We start from the raw sequence: 19,922 nt of genomic DNA on the forward strand, positions 1-19,922 counted from the left end.
TACGGGCAATTTAGCATGGCCAGTTCACCTAACCTGCATATTTTTGGAGTGTGGGAGGAAACCGGAGCACCCGGAGGAAACCAATGCAGACACGGGGAGAATGTGCAAACTCCACACAGAGAGTTGCCTGAGACGGGAATTGAACCCGGGTCTCTGGCGCTGTGAGGCAGCAGTGCTAACCACTGTGCCACTGTGCCGCCCACAGGGTTAAATTTATCAGGGTTAAATTTCATTTGCCACTGAGCTTCCCATCTGACCAATCTGTTTATATTTTGTTGGAATCTAACACCCTTCCTCTTCACTGTCAACCACCCGGCTAGTCTTTGTGTCATCCACACATTTGCTTATCATTCCTCCCAAATTTTCATTGACGTCATTTCTGAATATATGTGCATAAGAGTAAATGGGATAGGGAACAGGAAGAAATTGGGGCTAAGTATTCGACAGCCTCACAGCCCTCTCTTACAACCCTCTAACATCAATCTTTATGTATCAAAACTAAAGTGTCACAATTTTAAAAACATTTAACATTTAATAAAGCAAGCAGTAATAATAAGCGAGTGAAACCAGTCAAAATAACATTGGATTTTTAAACCAATCCATAAGGGATTAAAACCTTACTGTTTTGATGGGTTTCTTTGTAAATCTTTTCACAAAAGAAGGATGAATGCTTCTTAGAATGCGAACAAATATATTGTCCATTCTGGCTGTAGTCTTTCTGATTTATGTTGCAGATTTATTATGTCTAACTGTACATTGTATCTGTGTGACAAGGTCAAAATTACAGTGAACCAGTACATCAAAAGTGCTAGATTATTAGATCCATAAAAGCTTTTAAATACAGTCTTACATTTTGAGAAATTAACAACAGCAAAATATGTAGCAAGTTGTATTTACCTACTCTGATGCAGTCGGTTCCCAAGTCAGGGCATCTCCTTTGTGGAAGTTGACTCACATTGTCCTATATCTGCTTATACTTTACTGTGATCTAGCATTATGATGTGTCCCCTTGTGCTGTGTGCATGTACTAGTTTCTTGGACCTTTCTTCTATCACTTGGGAAGCAGATTAAACAAATATTTGGTGCAATGAGGCCAGGTAATGAGCAATTATGATGCTTTATTTTTCTGCAAGATACACAAAGAGAATAGCAATGAATTCCTCAAATCTAACAAACAAAGACATGCTAGAAATACTCAGCAGGTTGGGCAGGATCTCTGGAGAGAGAAACAGAGTTCATGTTGCAAGCAGATGACCTAAAGTGTTTTGAGGAAAGGTCCTGAATCTGAAATGTTCACTCTGATTCTTGGTCCAGAAAAGATGATCTCCTGAATTAAATCTCTACAATTTTATTGAATGTAATAATACAGCGTATTATTATTATTATTTTAGAAAAATCAAAACAATAATAATTTAATCTATATGTTGATTGGGTTAATCAGATTAGAAAGGGTAGCTATGATAATAAAATTATAGAGTACATTAGAGATCGTTTCCTAGAGCAGTATGTCATGGAGCCAACCAGGTAGTAAGCTGTCTTGGATCTGGTAATAGATAATGAGGTAGGTTTAATAGGAAATTAAATTAATTTCCCTAGGAAATAGTGATCAAAACAAAGAGTTTAACACTAGTTTGGCAGTGAGAAACTTGGGTCAGAAATAGCTGTGTTTAACTTAAAAGGTAATTAGAATGAAATGAGGATAGATTTAGCTAAAGTGAACTGACCTGATAGATTAGCTGGGATGACAGTAAGCAAGCAGTGGTAGATATTTAAGGAGGTAATTCATGACTCAGCAAAAATGCATCCCAGTAAGGAGGAAAGATTTTAAGTGAGGGATAAACCAACCATGGCTAACCACGGAGTTAAGGAGAGAATTGAGTTGAAAGAAAAAGCATATAATGACACCAAGGTCAGTAGTAGCCCTGAAGAGTGGATTTCACAACCCATCAAAGGCAGACTAAAAAGTTGATAAAGACAGAGAAAACAAATTGTCAGATATATGCAAATTGTCAACAAGAGTTTGTTTAAATATATAAAAAGAAAGAGAGAGATCAAAGTGAAGTAGGCCCCTTAGGAAATGAATGTGGCCACATAGTTTTGGGGAACGAGGAAATGCCAAAGGAATTAAACAGATACTTTGCATCAGTCTTTATGGTTGAAGATACTTGGAATATTCCAGCTAAAGAATTTGGGGGAGGAATTAAATGCCATCACCATCTTTAGGGATGTAGTATTAGACTAACTAATGGGGCTAAATACAGTAATTTGATCTTTCAGAAATCACTGGAGTCAGGGAAAGTCACAGATGATTGGAAAGTCGCTGTTGTAACCCACTTGTTCAAGAAAGGATCAAGACAAAATATGGAAAATTATAGGCCGATTAGCCTCACCCCGGTTGTAGGTAACATCGTTAAGGATGAGATTTCTAAATTCTTGGAAGTGCAGGGTTGGATTAGAACAAGTCAGCATGGATTTAGTAAGGGGAGGCCGTGCCTGACAAATCTGTTAGAATTCTTTTGAAGAGGTAACAAGTAGGTTAGACCAGGGAAACCCTGTGGATGTTATCTACCTAGACTAAAAGGCCTTTGATAAGGTGCCTCATGGGAGGCTGCTGAGTAAGGTGAGGGCCCATGGTGTTCAATGTGAGCTACTGGCATGGATTGAGGATTGGCTGTCTGACTGAATGCAGAGAGTTGGGATAAAGCGTTCTTTTTCAGAATGGCAGCTAGTGACAAGTGATGTCCCACAGGGTTCAGTGTTGTGGCCGCAGCTGTTCACTTTATATATTAATGATCTGGATGTAGGGACTGGGGGCGTTCTGGCGAAGTTCACTGATGATATGAAGTTAGGTGGATAGGTATGTAGTACTGAGGAGGTGGGGAGGCTGTAGAAAGATTTGGGCAGTTTGGGAGAGTGGTCCAGGAAATAGCTGATGAAATTCAATGTTAGTAAATGCGAGCTCTTGCAGTTTGGAAAAAGAATACAGGCATGGACTATTTTCTAAACAGTGAGAAAATTCATAAAGCCAAAGTACAAAGGGATCTGGAAGTGCTAGTCCAGGATTCTCTAAAGGTGGACTTGCAGGTTGAGCCAGTGATTAAGAAAGCAAATGTAATGTTATAATTTATCGCAAGAGGGTTGGAATATAAAAGCAGTGATGTGCTTCTGAGACTTTATAAAGCTCTAGTTAGGCCCCATTTAGAATAGTGTGTCCAACTTTGGGCCCCACATCTCAGGAAGGACATACTGGCACTGGAGCGTGTCCAGCAGAGATTAACCCGGATGATCCCTGGAATGGTGGGCTAACATACGATGAATGGCTGAGGATCCTGGGATTTTATTCATTAGAGTTTAGAAGGTGGAGGGGAGATCTAATAGAAACTTATAAGATAATGCATGGCTTAGGTTAGAACTAGAATATGTTTCAATAGTAGGGGGGAGACTAGGACCCCTGGGCACAGCCTTAGAATTAGAGGGGGTCAATTTAGAACAGAAATGAGGAGACATTTCTTCAGCCAGAGATTGGTGGGCCTTGTGGAATTCATTGCCATGGAGCGCAGTGGAGGCCGGGTCGTTACATGTCTTCAGGGCAGAGATTGATAAATTCTTGATCTCGCAAGGAATGAAGGGATACAGGGAGAGAACGGGTAAATGGAGTTGAAATGCCCATCAGCCATGATTGAATGGCGGAGTGGACTCGATGGGCCGAGTGGCCTTACTTCCACTCCTATTTCTTATGGTCTTGTAATCTATATATCTCAAAATTTTCCAGGGGTTGCAATTTCCTGTCTCCCATTATGTGCCTTGTTGATCTATTTCTCGTTTTGTTGTTGGGCCGTCCTTCCTCGGGCATGCCAAATGTGCAGCAGAACAGTCATGAAGTTTGTATTTCATGGACATGTGACTATTTATCTGCTAATGTAATGTTTGAAGGTCTCAGTTGGCTGTCTGTCTTCGTGCTATCATTAAATACGACTTCCCAGGGCGTTGGACGGCAGTGGTGGACAAAATTGGCTTTTTCCTCCAGTCTCCAAATAATGCAAGCTGGCTTGGCAGTCTGATGTGTTTATATCAGCTGGTCAGGACATATGAGTAAGTATCTACAGCATACTTCTTTTATTGTTGTGTTGATTAATTTTTAAGTGAAATAAAATTTGATGAAGATGGACCTCATTGAGCAACCATTGTAATTTTCTTAAGCCAATAATGGGACTTGATTAGAGCTACACATGTAGAAAGAGTTCAATTAGAATCTGGACTGCAGATTAGAGTCCTTTTTTTCAGTATAGGAGGCTGATTTTTACCAAATATCAGAGTAAAGGAGAAATAACAATGTATAAGTGTGTTGATGGGTTGACTCTGCTTTGTCATGGCATTGTCATGAAGCTAGCTATAAATATTGTTTTCCGTTTGCAATTCTTACAAATTGTCCTAATGAATGCAAGATAAAAAGCTTTGATTAAATTTTGATAAAAATGTTTTCATACAAGAGAAACTGAGTTTAAATGCCATAGCTTTTAAAATGAAATAGTCTTGTGCAATAGTTGAAACTCAATTTCAAAATACCAACAGTAGTTCATAAAATATACAGAGGTACTTGAGGTACAGGTGCCAAAATTCTGAACTAAGAACAAAATACTGGAAATACCCAATAGTCTAACAGCATTTGTAGAGAGAGAGAGAGAGAAAGAAAAACCGAGTTCATGTTTTAATTCTGTAATCTTTTGCTATGGTACGACTTTCTGGTGATTCTCATCTCCAAACCTCATCAGGATAGTTTAAGACCACCTGTTACTAACTAGTCTTCCATCTGGCTAAACTTGTTCTCACAGATTGAACAACTTCAAATTCAATTTCATTCATTTCCTCAAAATAAAAAGATGCAGCTATGGGATCCAGCATGGGTCTTATCTATACTGACCTTTTTTTTTTGTGGGACATATACAGCATTCTTTGTTCCAGTCCTGCCAGGCTCCTCCCTTGCTTCTTTCTCTCATACAGTGATGCTTACATTGGTGCTAGCTCCTGCTCTCCCACCCTGACACAGAAGACGTCATTGAGCTGTCCTCCAATTTCCACCCTTCTCTTGTCTCTAGGTGTTTTATCTCCAACTTCCCTTATCCTGACTTCCCTGTCTCTATTTTTGGGGAGATGCTATCAATCTGTATTCACAATGAGCCTATTTGACTATATTTTCTTGAATCTCACAATTACCTTTACTAACCTTGATGCCATGTTTCCTGCAGAGACTTCTTTTTTTTCTCCATTACATCTGTACAAGTGATGCAACACTCTGTGTTAAAGTTGCAGATAAATGTTCTTTCGAAATGTTACAGATCTGAAACATGAACTCTGTTTCTCTCCTTGCAGATGCTGCTGAGGATTTCCAGAGTTTTCTGTTTTCATTTTCAATAAAATAGTTTTTTTTCAAAACTGATTTTGCTGCTTTATTAAAAAACAGACATTTTATCTTGCACTTATCAGGGCAATTTGTAATAAGTACAAACGTAACGGGAAATAATAATAATATTCGGAGTCACCTTGGTGGCAGGTCAGGCAGTATCTGAGGAGAGTCGACATCCTGAAGAAGGGTTATGCCCAAAACCCTGACTCTCTTACTCCTCAGATGCTGCCTGATCTGCTGTGCTTTCTCCAGCACCACTCTTTATCAATTCTAACTCTTCAGCATCTGCAGACCTCATTTTCTCCAAGCCACTTTCATGGCAATGCCTCATCAAATCAGAGTTCACTTGCCAGCCAGTCAGCATTCTTATGTGGTGAGGATGTTAGTTTCCCTATATTTGAGTGTTTCTTGCAATTGTCTTGATGAGTACAAAAACATTTAGCAACATATGTTTGTTTATTTTCAGCCTTACTCAAATTCTGTACTACTAGCCGCTATTTATAGACCTGATTTTATGTAACAGTGAGGCTTACAGGATTGTAGTATTTTCTATAGCAATAATGCTGACTACAATAGACCTCCCTTGACATAGTTCATAGGGAGGCAATGATATATGGTGCCAATGGAGATAGTGGGCTGTAACGTAAATTAAAAGAGTCAGCCCTGTGGGAACTCTGGGTAATGGAGGCTACACAGCTTTCAAATACCAAATTTGTAATTTGGCAATGGTTAATTTGGTTTCATGGAATGCTTTATGATTCTCTCCTGGCTATTTTGTATTTTTTTAATTGAAATTGTAAAAATAAATTATAAGGGACTGAAGTTGAGTCTGAGACAGGAATTCGCATTAAAAGTGTGGTAGTTCTATGGATTCGCCATTATCACTCTTCAATTTCCTGTGACCTTGCTGAAAGTATGTCAAACCTTTTGAAAAATAGGGATTTAAAAATCACGTAATTTCTCTGCAAATTTTGAGCTGTATTTGCAGTATGTTATAGCATTTTTAAGACCACAAAATCTAATTGTAAATAAATACAATATTGAAGTTGAAGTAGAGTTTGACTGCTGTTGCTGGGAGATGTTTGAAGATTATTAGGTTTTTTTAAAAGTATTTGTTCATGGATTGTGGGTATTGCTGCTAGATCAGCATTTGTTGACCATTCCTAAATGTATTTGAGAAAGTGATTGTGACCTGCCACCTTGAGTTGTAGGAATGCCCATAGTGCTAATGAAAGTTCCAACATTTTGACTCAGTTATGATGAAAGAAAAGCAGTACCATACCACTTCAGGACAGTGCGTGGCCTGGTGGGAATATTGCAGGAGCTGGTTGCATCCGTAGCCCTTGTTGTTTTAGGTGATAGGAGCAGTGGATTTGGAAGGTGCTGAAGTAGGATGTTTGCTGCAGCCCATCTTGTATTAGTGGAATGAATGAACATTGAAGCTGGTGGATGGAGTGCCAATCAAGCAGGATGGCTTTGTCCTGTCCTGTGGCAATTTTCTTGAGTGTTGTTGGAGATGCTGAATCCGTTTGGTTTGTTTTATCAGATTCAAGAAGGCAGAAGAACGAGATCCTCTGATAGCAGCGATGCAAATGTTTTTACCACGAATTCAGCAGCAAATTATACAGCTTCTGCCGGATGCATCCCATTGGTCAGTGCTGATACAGAAGCAGATCCTGAAAATCTTCTTTGCACTTGTTCAGGTATGAACAACATCCAGGATAGCAGAGATGCATTTCTTAATTATTGGGGCTGCCTTCTGCATCTTCATTTGTTCAGGCAATTTATTTTAGCATCTGAATGTTAGCCAGTTACCTTCGTACAGTTAGGCCAGAGGGAGAGAGTAGATCATGAATGGATTTACAATCTCTAGTAGTGTAGTCACTTTACCTTGACTGATAATCCAGTGAACAAATCAAGAATCTGAGTTCAATTTATCAAGAAATGCATAGCTGATATTAATAAATGTGGCCATGATTGTGTCTGATCTTGTTCCACATTTTCGGCGATTCATAAGGTAATCAGTTCACGAATGCAAGAGGGTTTTAATGGCCCCAGTTAAATAGCTGATCCAGCTGCCCTGTCGTGTCTTTATTAATAACGTCATATTCTTACTATTCGATGGCCATTCTGGTTTCCATACATCATACCCTTCACCACACACGTTGCTGATACTGGGATCTGAGGTGCAAGTTGGTTGTCACCCTTCCTACATTAGTGATTACACATGACAAAGGCGTTATTGATTGAAAGCATACTGGGTATCTTGGGGTCATGAAAGACTATATAAATCTTACCTCTCCTTTCACCATATGCAAAATTCCTAACTTTTTAGCATATTGGGCGTATTGATACTGTTCAGATGCCATGTTTAACTGAGTATTCTTGCCGTGTTTAACTGAGTATTCTTACTGTGTTTAGCATTGAGTATTGACAGGTTACTGAAGTGCAAAGACATGTTTACAGAAAGCCTAGTGTTGTTACATACTCCACTTTCCTCTGCAATCTTTCTCTGTCAAATCTTCTTTGGAAACTGCACATTCAAGCTGTTGAGGAACAGGGCACTTTGCTTTGCAGTTAGAATTTAGCCACTTCATGATGGGATACTATAATGGGAGCAGTTTTTCCATTGGATAACTAATTTTATGGAGTTTACTTTGTGGGTTCTGAAGAAATGGAACATCCTTTAGTTGCTATCTAACCATAATTGAACATAATATGCCAGGAGAAACTGAGGACTGCAGATGCTGGAGAGCAGAGCTGAAAATGTGTTGCTGGAAAAGCGTAGCAGGTCAGGCAGCATCCAAGGAGCAGGAGAATCGATGTTTCGGGCATGAGCCCTTCTTCATAATATGCCAGTCCAACACACAATCATGTACATCAAAAGCACAAGGTTTTTTGCTAGTCTGACAACCTCAGATGGATTGATCCTATTTTAGAACTCATTTCTAACCACTTTACACAAAACAAAAAGCTCTGTGACACCCGGTTTGGATTTTATCAGGACCACTCAGCTCTTGATGTCATTCCAGCCTTGGTTCAAACTGTCAAAAGAGCTAAATTCGAGAGGTGAGGTGAGAGTGACAGCCCATGACATCAAAGCTACATTTGCCAGCATGTAGCATCAAGGAGCCTGAGCAAAACTGGTATCGGTGGTGAATTCTGTGCTGGTTGGAGTCATATCTGTCACATATGAAAATGGTTGCAGTTGTGGGAGGTCAGTCATCTCAGTTTCAGGACAACTATGTAGGAATTCCTCTAGGTAGTGTTCTAGGCCCAAGCACTTCAGCTGTTTCATCTATGACTCCATCATAAACTCAAAAGTGGTGATGTTTGCCAATGATTGCACATAGTTCAGCACCATTTGCGACTCTTCAAATACTGAAGTAATCCATGTTTAAATGCTATGCTCCAACTGAACTAGATAAAACAAGCACCTGCTCAAGCCAGTCACTGTTCAAAGCAGCCCCTGCAGGAGTCTGCAGCAAAGTAAGTAGTTTTCACTAGTCGTGTTATTTTGCAGGCAGCCTTGTTAAAAATAATTTCCAATGTCCACCATGAACTTAGATTAGATTACTTACAGTGTGGAAACAGGCCCTTCGGCCCAACAAGTCCACACCAACCCTCCGAAGCACAACCCACCCAGACCAATTCCCCTACATTTACTCTTTCGCCTAACACTACGGACAATTTAGCATGGCCAATTCACCTAACCTGCACATTTTTGGACTGTGGGAGGAAACCGGAGCACCTGGAGGAAACCCACACAGACACGGGGAGAATGTGCAAACTCCACACAGTCAGTCGCCTGAGGCAGGAATTGAACCCGGGTCTCTGGTGCTGTGAGGAGCAGTGCTAACCACTGTGCCACCGTGCTGTCCACTAATTTCCAATGACTTTTTTTACACAAACCAATGCAAATATTTCCACAAAACCTGAAATAATTCTGTTTTCCACAGTCTTTCAAAACTTAGTCCTCCAAGCAATATTAAACATTCACACCTTGTTTCAAAGATGGTATATGTAATTAATTGTGTGAAGATTTTCAGGCTTCCACTTTCAGCAAAATTCGAAATCAGATTCAGCTGATCTTTCTGCAGTTTCTGGGTTTCTGTAGAGCAGTTGCAAGCATTGATGACTTCTTAGTGACTGCTAAGAGACTTGCACCCTGAGATGTATCAGACCTGCTCTAGTGGTCCATCCAAAATATAATTGAATGTTGCTTCTCCTTTGCTATGACAAGCTAGATTTGGGAAAATTGGCACAAGAGGAAAAGAGGGCATGAGGGGGAAAAATACGCTATGATCTATTACAAACTGGAATGTAGTGTCAGAAAAACAGCTTCATTAATAACCTTCAAAGAGAATTTGAACGCACACTTGAAAAGAGGGAAAATGGCAGGGCTTTTGGGGTAGAAGGATAATGTATATACAGTACTTGTTTCTTCCGCGAAGAATTTGTGTTGTCTTAAAGAACTGAATGGCTTCCTGTGTTCTATCTTTGCACCAATAGCTTCACCACTTCTTGAGCTGGCATTCCTCTGCCTGGAGCAATGATTCTGACAGGAGTTGAGTTGACCAGGAGTAGGGCTGCCCACTCCATACAGAAATGTTGGCGTTTCCAATATATTGAAGTGAATCAACATGCACCAATGCTGTGCTATTCATCATAACTGTATCCCTCTTGGCAAATGATAAAATTTGTATGCGTGTAATTATGAGGAAGACTCTCATTTATATTGAGCCTTTCACAACTTCAGACAGCACACAACAGATTAATGAAGCACTTTTAAATTTCAACCACTGTAGAAAAGTAGGAGTATTGAGATCACTCTGTTCATGACTTTGTGTCTGTTACTCAATTTTTTATGTATTTTATTAAATTCTTTATATTATATTAAATTTATTAATATTTTTATTTATTATGAATCAAAAACATAATTCCTAACACGTTCATTTAGCCACGGATGGCAGATAAGGTGTGGAATAATACTGAAGTGAGGTGCATAGGGATGTTCAGTACCCTGTGCCAATAGCAGAGGAGGCTTTTACTCCTTGGTGATGATTGTTATTAAAAAATCTTTGTATTCATGTAACTGTTACAACTGCAGCTGTAGGATAGTATACCATCACTGTAGTCCCACGATTCCATGGAACAAAACATAAAATAAAAATACTTTTTTTAATTACAAGGATCACCAATTAAAATTCTTACCTACTTAAACAACAAGATCTATCAACCAGGTTTCGTAATGAGCATAAATATTAGTTTATTATCGAAACAAAACTTATTTAATTACAGTGCAACAATTGGTTAACATAGACAGTGATATAGAAGTATAAGCACTTACCTGTTAAATAATTTCCACATGCAAAACACTTTCTTCTCAAAAAGGAAGGGAAATAAAATAAATTTTTCTGGAAAGATTGGCTCCCTGAAAATAAAAATACTTAGCCAATGGATTATTCTTATAAACAAAAGCACATAAAAAGCATAGAAGAGCCTGGAGTTTGTTGCTCTGATTTCTGACACATGTGGTCAGTTCACTAATCATGGATGGCTGTCTCTGGAGTCTTGCAGGCACAGTTTGCTCAGGAATTGTAAATTTGATGTTTCTTCAATCCCTGTTTCAAAAGAAGGAATAGATTCACCTTGAACTCAATAAGAGGGTTTTCCACTCAGAATTGAGAGAGATGAGCTAGACAACTTGTTGTTAGTAAGTTTTCCTCCCAATTCCGCTGATATTAGTAGACTTTTCTCTAACTCAATGTGTTCTCCAGAAGCTTCTCTCCAACTATTAAACAAGACAATCTCCATGTTACTTGCTGCTCAAAAACAGTCCCTGGAATTGTTTCCATTCTCCAAACTACTCACTATGCAAAAATATGATCTAGGATCTCTCTACAGAAAAGCAAGCAGTTTTTACCAGTCTTGTGATTTCATGCAAACAAGCATTTTTAAAAAAAAACTTGAGAGTCCATATTGAACTTGCAGTTATTTCTTTTAAAGGAACCACTCCAGGTATTTCCATAAAGCTTGAAATAAATAGGCAGTAAATGCTGGCCTAACCTTTATCCCATGAATAAATAAAAGTGAATCACTAAACAAGGTAAAAATGGAAGAGTTTCTCTTTTCTCCCATCCTCCATCATTGTTATGGTTCTGGTAATAAACTTACTCATTGTCTTAGGATTTTACATTGGGAGAGGTAAGAGGAAACAAACTCTTCTTCAGTTATTTTTCCCGGATATATTTACCCTCCATCATCATTAAGTTGTATCGCCCTACTGTTCATTAACTTTTGAGTCAGAGCATTTGGTAATCTTCATTGTTGTGTGTTTGACTGATCTTGAAACTCATCAGTTAAATATGAAGTAACTAAATGGAAAGGACTACATCTCTAACCAGAAATTTCTGACAGTTTGATTTAGTTTTTGGAGATTTGTTCAACTAACTTGTGTCTCTGGCTCCCTTTTGCTAGTACACACTACCACTGCAACTGGTAAATAAACAAACCATGACTCAATGGATGGAAATATTCCGAACAATCATTGACCGTGATGTTCCTTCTGTAAGTGCTTTTTGAAATGAAATGTTTACTTTGTTGTATTGAACGTCTAATTGGGTATGTGCTTATGTATTATGTGCCTCTTGCCCATTTCTATTGGGGTGTGTGTGTGTGCACATGCGTGCGTGCAGATGGAACAACAGTTATATTTATTGATTCTATGAAATAAGAGGGATTGAAAATACCAGATATTTTAGTCATACGGGAACTTCCTGTACTACTAAGACTAGCTTTGAACCTCAGTCTCTTAAGTAATGCATCAAGTTCCTGTCATTGTGTTCTGTCAAAAAAGGATGATTGTTCATTACAAATTACTTCGCCTTTGTTGATGTAGTTTAAATTCACTTAACACCAGGTTATAATCCAACACGCTGATTTGGAAGCATTAGCATTCAGAGCGCTCCTCCTTCATCAGGTAACTTTGTCTACCCCAGTCCAAAACCGGCTCCTGTACATTTTTGTTGATCTAAATCAGGGTGACCAACCTTCTGGACTAAAAAGGAGAAAGTGAGGAATGCAGGTTCTGGAGATCAGAGTCAAAAAGTGTGGTGCTGGAAAGGCACAGGCGGTCAGAAATGATGAAGAGCCTATGCTCGAAATGTCTACTCTCCTGCTCCTTGGATGCTGCTTGACTGGCTGTGCTTTTCCAGCACCACACTTTTTGACTTCTGGACTAAGAGGCCAGTAATGATGTGACCTTTAGCATATTCTATATTCAAAGATTTGCAAAAAGTCTGGATTATGCTCTCTTATTTTGGCTTTTCTTTCCTATCACATTTTTTTTTGTCCATTTGTCTGATTCTTCTTTCTCTCTATTTTTCTAATATGTTTGTACTAATGTTCTTTGTTTTGTATTCTCTCTCCCAATTGTTCCTTCTGTCCCATCTCTCTTGTTACTGCTTCACTATCTGTCTCTTATGATCGTTATTAGATCAATATAGTGTTTAAAGGAAGGAAATCCAAAACATCATCTAAGTATCTATATTTAGGTAGGGCTGCCATCACTGTAATGAAACAGACTACCCACAATAATCTAATCATGAGATACATCTGTTAATGAGTAAAAAGTTCGACCAGTGAAACAGATTTTAACATGATACAGAAACAGTTGATATCTCAAAATGTACGTGTTTTACTTGCTGAAAAAAACAGGAAGGCACAACTAATAGACAATGTAAAAGGGAAAGGAAATGTATTTAAAATGTAAAATTAAGCACACATATGGTGAATGGGAAATGTACAAAGAACAACAAAGAGTGACAACAGCAAATTCTCCGAGCTGCAAGCAGAGTGTGAAAGGAAACCGTCAAAGAATAAGAACCATCAAAATTAATTCTCTCTTTGCAGCTATTAGGAAAAAGGATAACTGGGAACAATGTGAATTCCTTGAAAATCATAGCGATGATATTGTCAATGAAAGCAAGAAAATCACAGACATGCTTAAGAATTATTCTGCATTAGTATAAACAATGGAAAAAGCGACGAGCACACCAACGTCACCAGGAAACAATAATGTTCAGTTCGGGGTTGGGACTGACTGAAATTAATACATGCCAAAAAACAATAATTAGCAGCATATTAGTACTAATAGAATCACAGGGATGTCTGAATGACCCCTGGGTGTGGTTGACCATGCTGTTGTATGAGCACCAGCTCCAGTTGGTCCACTCTGGGTTATGAGTGGATCCACCCAATGGTGGATCTGGTGGACTTGGCAAAAGTGAGGACAGAGGAGCCATGATCTCATAGCTCAAAAGCTGGCTGTTGTCGGATAGGGCATCTTCTAGAAAGAGCATTTCTGTTCCCATCAAACATAAGTAAGAAAAATGATTGGAAAACCATCTTATAGTTTTCTTTCCCCAAGTCAAAACAGGTCAGTTTATAAATAATTCTTGTCAACACGCCATTTGGCATGGATGTCTGAAATTACAGATGGTTCCAGACTGTACAACTGGCTTAGGCAGAGGTACAACAACCTATTGCTGTGGTGTGAAAATTTGGAATACCATGTTTGCCGACATGTCACTTGCCTTGGCACTTAGAAAATGAGGAATGGTACAAGAGGTAGTAAGAAAATTGCAAGTGTTCCAACGATAGCATCATAACTTCTTTTAATTTGGGAAACCATGACTTTAGTCGAGAGTGTGGTGCTAGAAAAGCACAGCAGATCAGGCAGCATCTGAGGAGCAGGAGAATCGATGTTTCAGGCATAAGCCCTTCATCAGGACTTTATTTTGGATAGTTACACATGTTACTCTGCTGGTACTCTTAATTGTCCTAAGCCTCAGCATTTTCAGCTTTACTAATGACCTTCCCTCTACCGTAGGCATGTTCACTAATGATTGCACAATGTTCAGCACCATTTGCGACTGCTTAGATAGTGTAGCAGTACATGTCCAAATGCAACATGACCTGGTTCAGGCTGAAAAATGGCAACAGATATTTGCGCACCATGAATGCCAGGCAATTACCATATTCAAAAAGAAACAATCTCACCATTGCCCTTTAACATTCAGTGGCATGATCATCACTGAATAAAGCAACTCGTTAATTTGCAGCACATGCATAACCATCCGCTCTCTCCATCATTGTCACTCAGTACCTACAGTGTGTACCAGCTACAAGATGCATTGTAGAAATTCACCAAAGATCCTTAGCAACTTTGAAACCCATGACCACTTCCATTTAGAAGGACAAATGCAATGATACATGGGAACATTGCCAGCTGCAAGTTCCCCTCCAAGCCACTTACCATCCAGACTTGGAAACATATTACTGTTCCTTCAGTGCGGCTGGGTCAAAATCATGAAACTCTTTTCCTGATGGCATTGTGCTGTCTGCCAGGATGTGAATTGCAGCGGTTCAGTAAGCTGGTTCACCGCTGCCTTCTCAAAGGCATCTAGGGACAGGCAGTAAATGCTGGTCAAGCAAATGAATTTTAAAAAGTGACAGGATAGAACTAATAACAATGTGTACGCGTTGCTGTTTTGGCCTGAAACATTTAGCATATTGTTATGATGCTAACAAATGTTAATACTGTAAAAGTGGGGTCCCAGAGTGAAATGAGGCTTTTTGCAGTTGGTGAGAATGATGGTTAGTCACTGAACATATTCACACAAGTCTGCCAATTTTCTTTCATCAAAAGGCTTGTTTTTTACTGAAAGGGAAGCAAAACAAAACTCTATATTATAGTTTAGAAAGATCTTAACACAAGTGGCAGAACAAAGTTTTAACTTGCTTCCTAGCAATATCTGTTACAGATACTGAATCCCAATAAACTGTTGCTTCTGTCTTAAATCTTTCATATCTTATTAACAGACTCTTCAGTTTTGACGGCCGAGAGATTTCTTTCCAGTTCTGATGGCCTAAGCCCCTCTTCAGTTCTGATAGCTCAAAGTTTCCTGCAGATGAGACTTGAGGTTTTACAAACCAAAATCCTTTTGCTAGGATGCACTTGTTTTCCTGAACTGAAACTTGATTCTGAACTGAACGTAAAACAAATCTAGTGAACCCTGATTTCCTTGATAACAGTGCAGCATTACACTACTACCCTGAAGATGTAGTGATGGTGTAACACTTAGTTGAATATCCAGAAAAATTGAGAAATGTCATAACTTTGTGACTATTCATTTACATGAGCGAATGTGCAATATACTGTATGCGATGGAATAAAAGTAGTTGAATGCATTTTCAGCTGTTCCTTAACTTTACAGGAAACATTGCAGGTGGATGAAGATGACAGGCCTGAGCTGGTATGGTGGAAGTGTAAGAAGTGGGCTTTGCACTTGGTTACAAGACTCTTTGAAAGGTAGATCAAAAAAGTATTGTTTAACACATCTAAACTCATGTATCTCAGAAAGTCAAAACATCCAGCTGTTAATTGATTGCAGGATTTTATAATTGTAATCACTGACCCATTCCAGAAATAAATGATTTTATGTTAAAAACTTTCAGATATCATCCCTAAATTTTGTCTTTCCCTCTTTTGAACACACGTCCCTTTTTCTGCATTTAATTTAAGGAGATGAAACCAGAACATCTGTAATTTTGTTTCACACGAGTGTATTGCAAAGAAAGAGATAAGTTGACCCACGTCGCCCATTCCATCTTGAACACACCCCATCCTCCGTCTTTCCCATCATACAATGTCCATCATTTACTTCCTTTAGTTTAGGAAAAGAACTGTAATTCCTTTTCAACCTCTCCCCTAAGGCGGGTTCCAAGCGATACTGGCCTCAGTCAATTCACTTGGTATCAATGAGCAATGCTTGCTAGAAGGTGATTTATGGAGAACTGGCAGAAGAAAGCAAGTCACATAACAGAGGCTCCAAAACGGCACACTAAAGATTCAGTTGAAGCAATACAACATGGCTGTTGACTGTTGAAAAAGTCATTGGCTTTAGCAGCTGACAAGCAGATATTGAAGGAAAGCTAACAGAGGAAGGGACTTGAATCATGAATTATAAAGTCAAGATGTAAGACGAAAGAATCAGCAGCACCAGAGAACATGGTTATCTGAGGCTTGTAGTCTTCAATATCCAATGCACATTGGCCTTTAAGTTATCAACTGTCATTAATAGTGTTCCACATTATTGGCATCATTGTTCTTGAATACTAGAGTCATCGTACTGCATGCAGATGTCCATCTACCCCTCTTTTCACTGCATGCAACAAATATGCCTGGCCACGTGCTGCACAAATTAATAACTTATTCCAGAAATTGGTAACTTTGAAAAGAAGCACTTCTTGTCATCTGTTATTTCTGTCCTTTCTTTGGTCTGGTAATGAAAAGGAGAAAGTGAGGACTGCAGATGCTGGAGATCAGAGCTTAAAAATGTGTTGCTGGAAAAGCGCAGCAGGTCAGGCAGCATCCAAGGAGAAGGAGAATCGACGTTTCCTTCTCCTTGGATGCTGCCTGACCTGCTGCGCTTTTCCAGCAACACATTTTTAAGCTCTGGTAATGAAAAAAAAACTCTAAATGCCCTCTGAAATGGCCTGTCAAGGAGCTCAGTTGTATCAACCGCTAGAATATCTCAAAACAGGAATGAAACTACAGCGGCGCCTTGTCGTCAAACTAGATACCAGAAACGATAAGGGCAAATTCAATGGTGTTAATCCTGTACAGTTTGCCTTAGGAATATCAGAGGCTTGTGCCAAAATTCGGAGAGTTGTCCCACAGACTAGTGAAGCTACAGCCTGACAGTGACATAGTAATATGTGGAATCTTACTTCATAGATAGTCTCTCAGAAAACACTATCATGACCTGTCTCACTGGCAGGATAGACCCAGCAGAGGTCACGGCACAATGGCATACAGTAAGTGGAGAATTGCCCTGGGGTCCTCAACATTGACTTCAGTCCCATGAACTGTCATTGCATCAGGTATAATGTAGGCAAAGAAACCTCCTGCTGATTACCAACTGATGAATCAGTACTGCAATAGCTTCCAAAATATAACCAGTTGTTACTAATGTGGTGAAAAAGGTGTCAAGTATTCAAAATAACTTGTGTTTCTAAAATGCATTAAACTTAGAAAACTATCTTGAGAAAGGAGGAGCAGAAGCTCAGTACACAATACCGAGGAGTAGTTCTCTTTTATATCGGGACAGATAGCGATCTATTACTTTAGTGTGTTTTTCTCCATGAAAAAACAGTTCATGGCTACCACCTTGTTACCAGAGAAACTGGTTGCTGTTAATATCTAGCATTCCAGTGATGAGAGCACTCTACCTCATTAATATGTTCAATTTGGGAAGAGTGAAACAGTGAAATTGAGTAAGATTTGCGAGAGAATGGTGATGAAAAGCGGTCATTCCCAATGTAGTGAGTTCCCACTCTCAAAGTGTTGCTGTAGCTAACAGCTAATCAGAGACAAAGTGATTCACGCAAATTGTTGGTGATTGAGAACGAGTCAGTTTGCTGTGACTCCCACTTGTGTCTTGTAGTATATGACCACAGATTGACTTGAGCAAAGGCCATACACAAGCCAGTTGATCAGAAAAGGTTTTTGGTGGAGGAATATTCCACAGAGAAAAAGAGAGCATTATGGAATTCATAACTCAGGGAAACATGGCATTTCACCATGCTGGCTCTTTGACAACAGGAAGCACAATTCTAGTTCTGATCCAGAATTGATAGAAATTGGTGAAGATCTGACTAAAACAGAGATTGTCTCAAAGCCTGACACGTACTCTATTAGTCTCGAGATAAAAGGTTTAGGTTTTGCTGATTGAGTGCAACAGCACTTCTGTTAATTCCAAAGCAGCTTATTGCTGAAGTTGCATTGTTATTTCTGCTCCTTTATGAATGTATCTCATGAACTGAATAGCTTTATAGGGTACACTGATTTTTGTCTCATAAGTTAAACCAAAAGTTAAACATTTACATTTAGATTGCAACCTGTTTAAATTCATTTCTATTTTGTTATAATTTGACCATGACATTTTCTCATGCTTTTAAAAATCACTTTCTCTGCAGATATGGAAGTCCTGGGAATGTAACAAAAGAGTACAATGAGTTTTCAGAATTCTTTTTTAAAACATATGCTGTAGGTATTCAGCAGGTAAGAGCATTATGATTGTCTTGAAATGACCTTTTTGGGATGTTCAGTGACAACTATGTAAAATTGGTTCTGTGTCCATTTCTGAGTTATTTAATTGTTATCTGCTCTGTGTCTAAATTCCAAAATCGTGCCTCCAAAGTAACAGATTAGCTTTTGGAATACAATGGTTGTTACGTAATCTGCACCAGCAATCTCACGCCAAAAAGAGATAAATATCAGTTCAATTGTTTTAATGGTATTATTGGTTTTATTTGTGTAATAATTGTTGGCTAGAACATAGAGAGAACTCCTTACTTTGAAGATCGCACAGCAGGCTATTGTTTATTTCCACTGGAACAAAACACATGGGTCTCAGTTTAATGTTGCACGAAGGAACACAGTTCTGACAATGTAGTGCTCCTTCAGTACTGCGTTGATATGTCAGTTTACATTGTGTTCAGCTCTTAATAATGGAGTCACACCTCGTGACTCAATCATGAGCCAAAGTAATTCAAGTATTACAGTGAGTACTGGCTTTATTTACAAGGTCATAGGGGAATTTGTATGTTTTCTATTTCAGACATTCTGTCTACCTCAAATCATTACATTTCGCTATCTATCCCTCAGCTAACAGGAAAGATGAGAGAAGCTTAAACTTCAAGCCTGGCAAACTAGCAGTTTAGTGAAGACTTCATTGGTGCACAAAATCTTAAATGATATGCAGGTGAAATTATTTTTATCAGGAAGTGAGATAAAAGAATGACTGGAAATAAAGACAAGTTATGTTTTGATTATGTATCAGGAAAAGCTTGTATACTTATAGCAAACGTTTGGAATAAATAACTAATTGGCAAACAACATGCTTAATTTATAATTGGAAGCATGAGATGTAGAAAATATTTGAAGCAATGTTCTCGAATCCAGTAAAAGCTTAGCTGCAGTTTAATGCAATCAGTTATCCATCTGAAAATCAATGTAATCAAAAAGAAAAACTGCTTTAGACCACAGTCATTTCCTCCTGATTTTGAATTGTATTTGGGGAAGTTATCAGCCCAATTAATTTGCAGTGTGTCCATTTTCCAGGGGTCTGGGCTGCAACATGTAGGGTGACAGATACAAGAGATGAAACAGCATGCAGTCTATGACTGTTGGTTGAATGTTCATCGCTAGGTTGTGCAATTCATTCTGTTTTCTTTATCCTACTTTTCTGCTCTCTGAGGCTGTTACTGTAGATTACCTTTCACTGGGATGCCAAGTTGAACACTTTTGTCCATATTTCGGCTTTATAATTGAGTGCTGGAAGTGTCACCCATATAGAGTTTATTGGTTCTCCATTATGTCATCTCCTTCAGCTGAAAATGTGTTCAAGGGCTTTACTTACATATGTTGAGCAGTTCCTCCAAGATTTGG

General features: G+C 38.8%; 1 protein-coding gene across 1 annotated transcript in view; it reads left to right on the forward strand.

Moving 5' to 3' along the window:
- Nucleotides 1-19,922, forward strand: part of ipo8 (importin 8) — an 89,574-nt gene that overhangs the window by 17,778 nt on the left and 51,874 nt on the right. Inside the window, exons 4-8 of the mRNA XM_043709009.1 lie at nt 3,934-4,092; nt 6,951-7,107; nt 11,885-11,974; nt 15,685-15,779; nt 18,449-18,533. Coding sequence (XP_043564944.1) covers nt 3,934-4,092; nt 6,951-7,107; nt 11,885-11,974; nt 15,685-15,779; nt 18,449-18,533 — 586 coding nt within the window. The remainder of the gene's footprint in view (nt 1-3,933; nt 4,093-6,950; nt 7,108-11,884; nt 11,975-15,684; nt 15,780-18,448; nt 18,534-19,922) is intronic.

The sequence above is a fragment of the Chiloscyllium plagiosum genome, chromosome 19, assembly GCF_004010195.1.
Source record: "Chiloscyllium plagiosum isolate BGI_BamShark_2017 chromosome 19, ASM401019v2, whole genome shotgun sequence".
NCBI lineage: Eukaryota > Metazoa > Chordata > Chondrichthyes > Orectolobiformes > Hemiscylliidae > Chiloscyllium > Chiloscyllium plagiosum.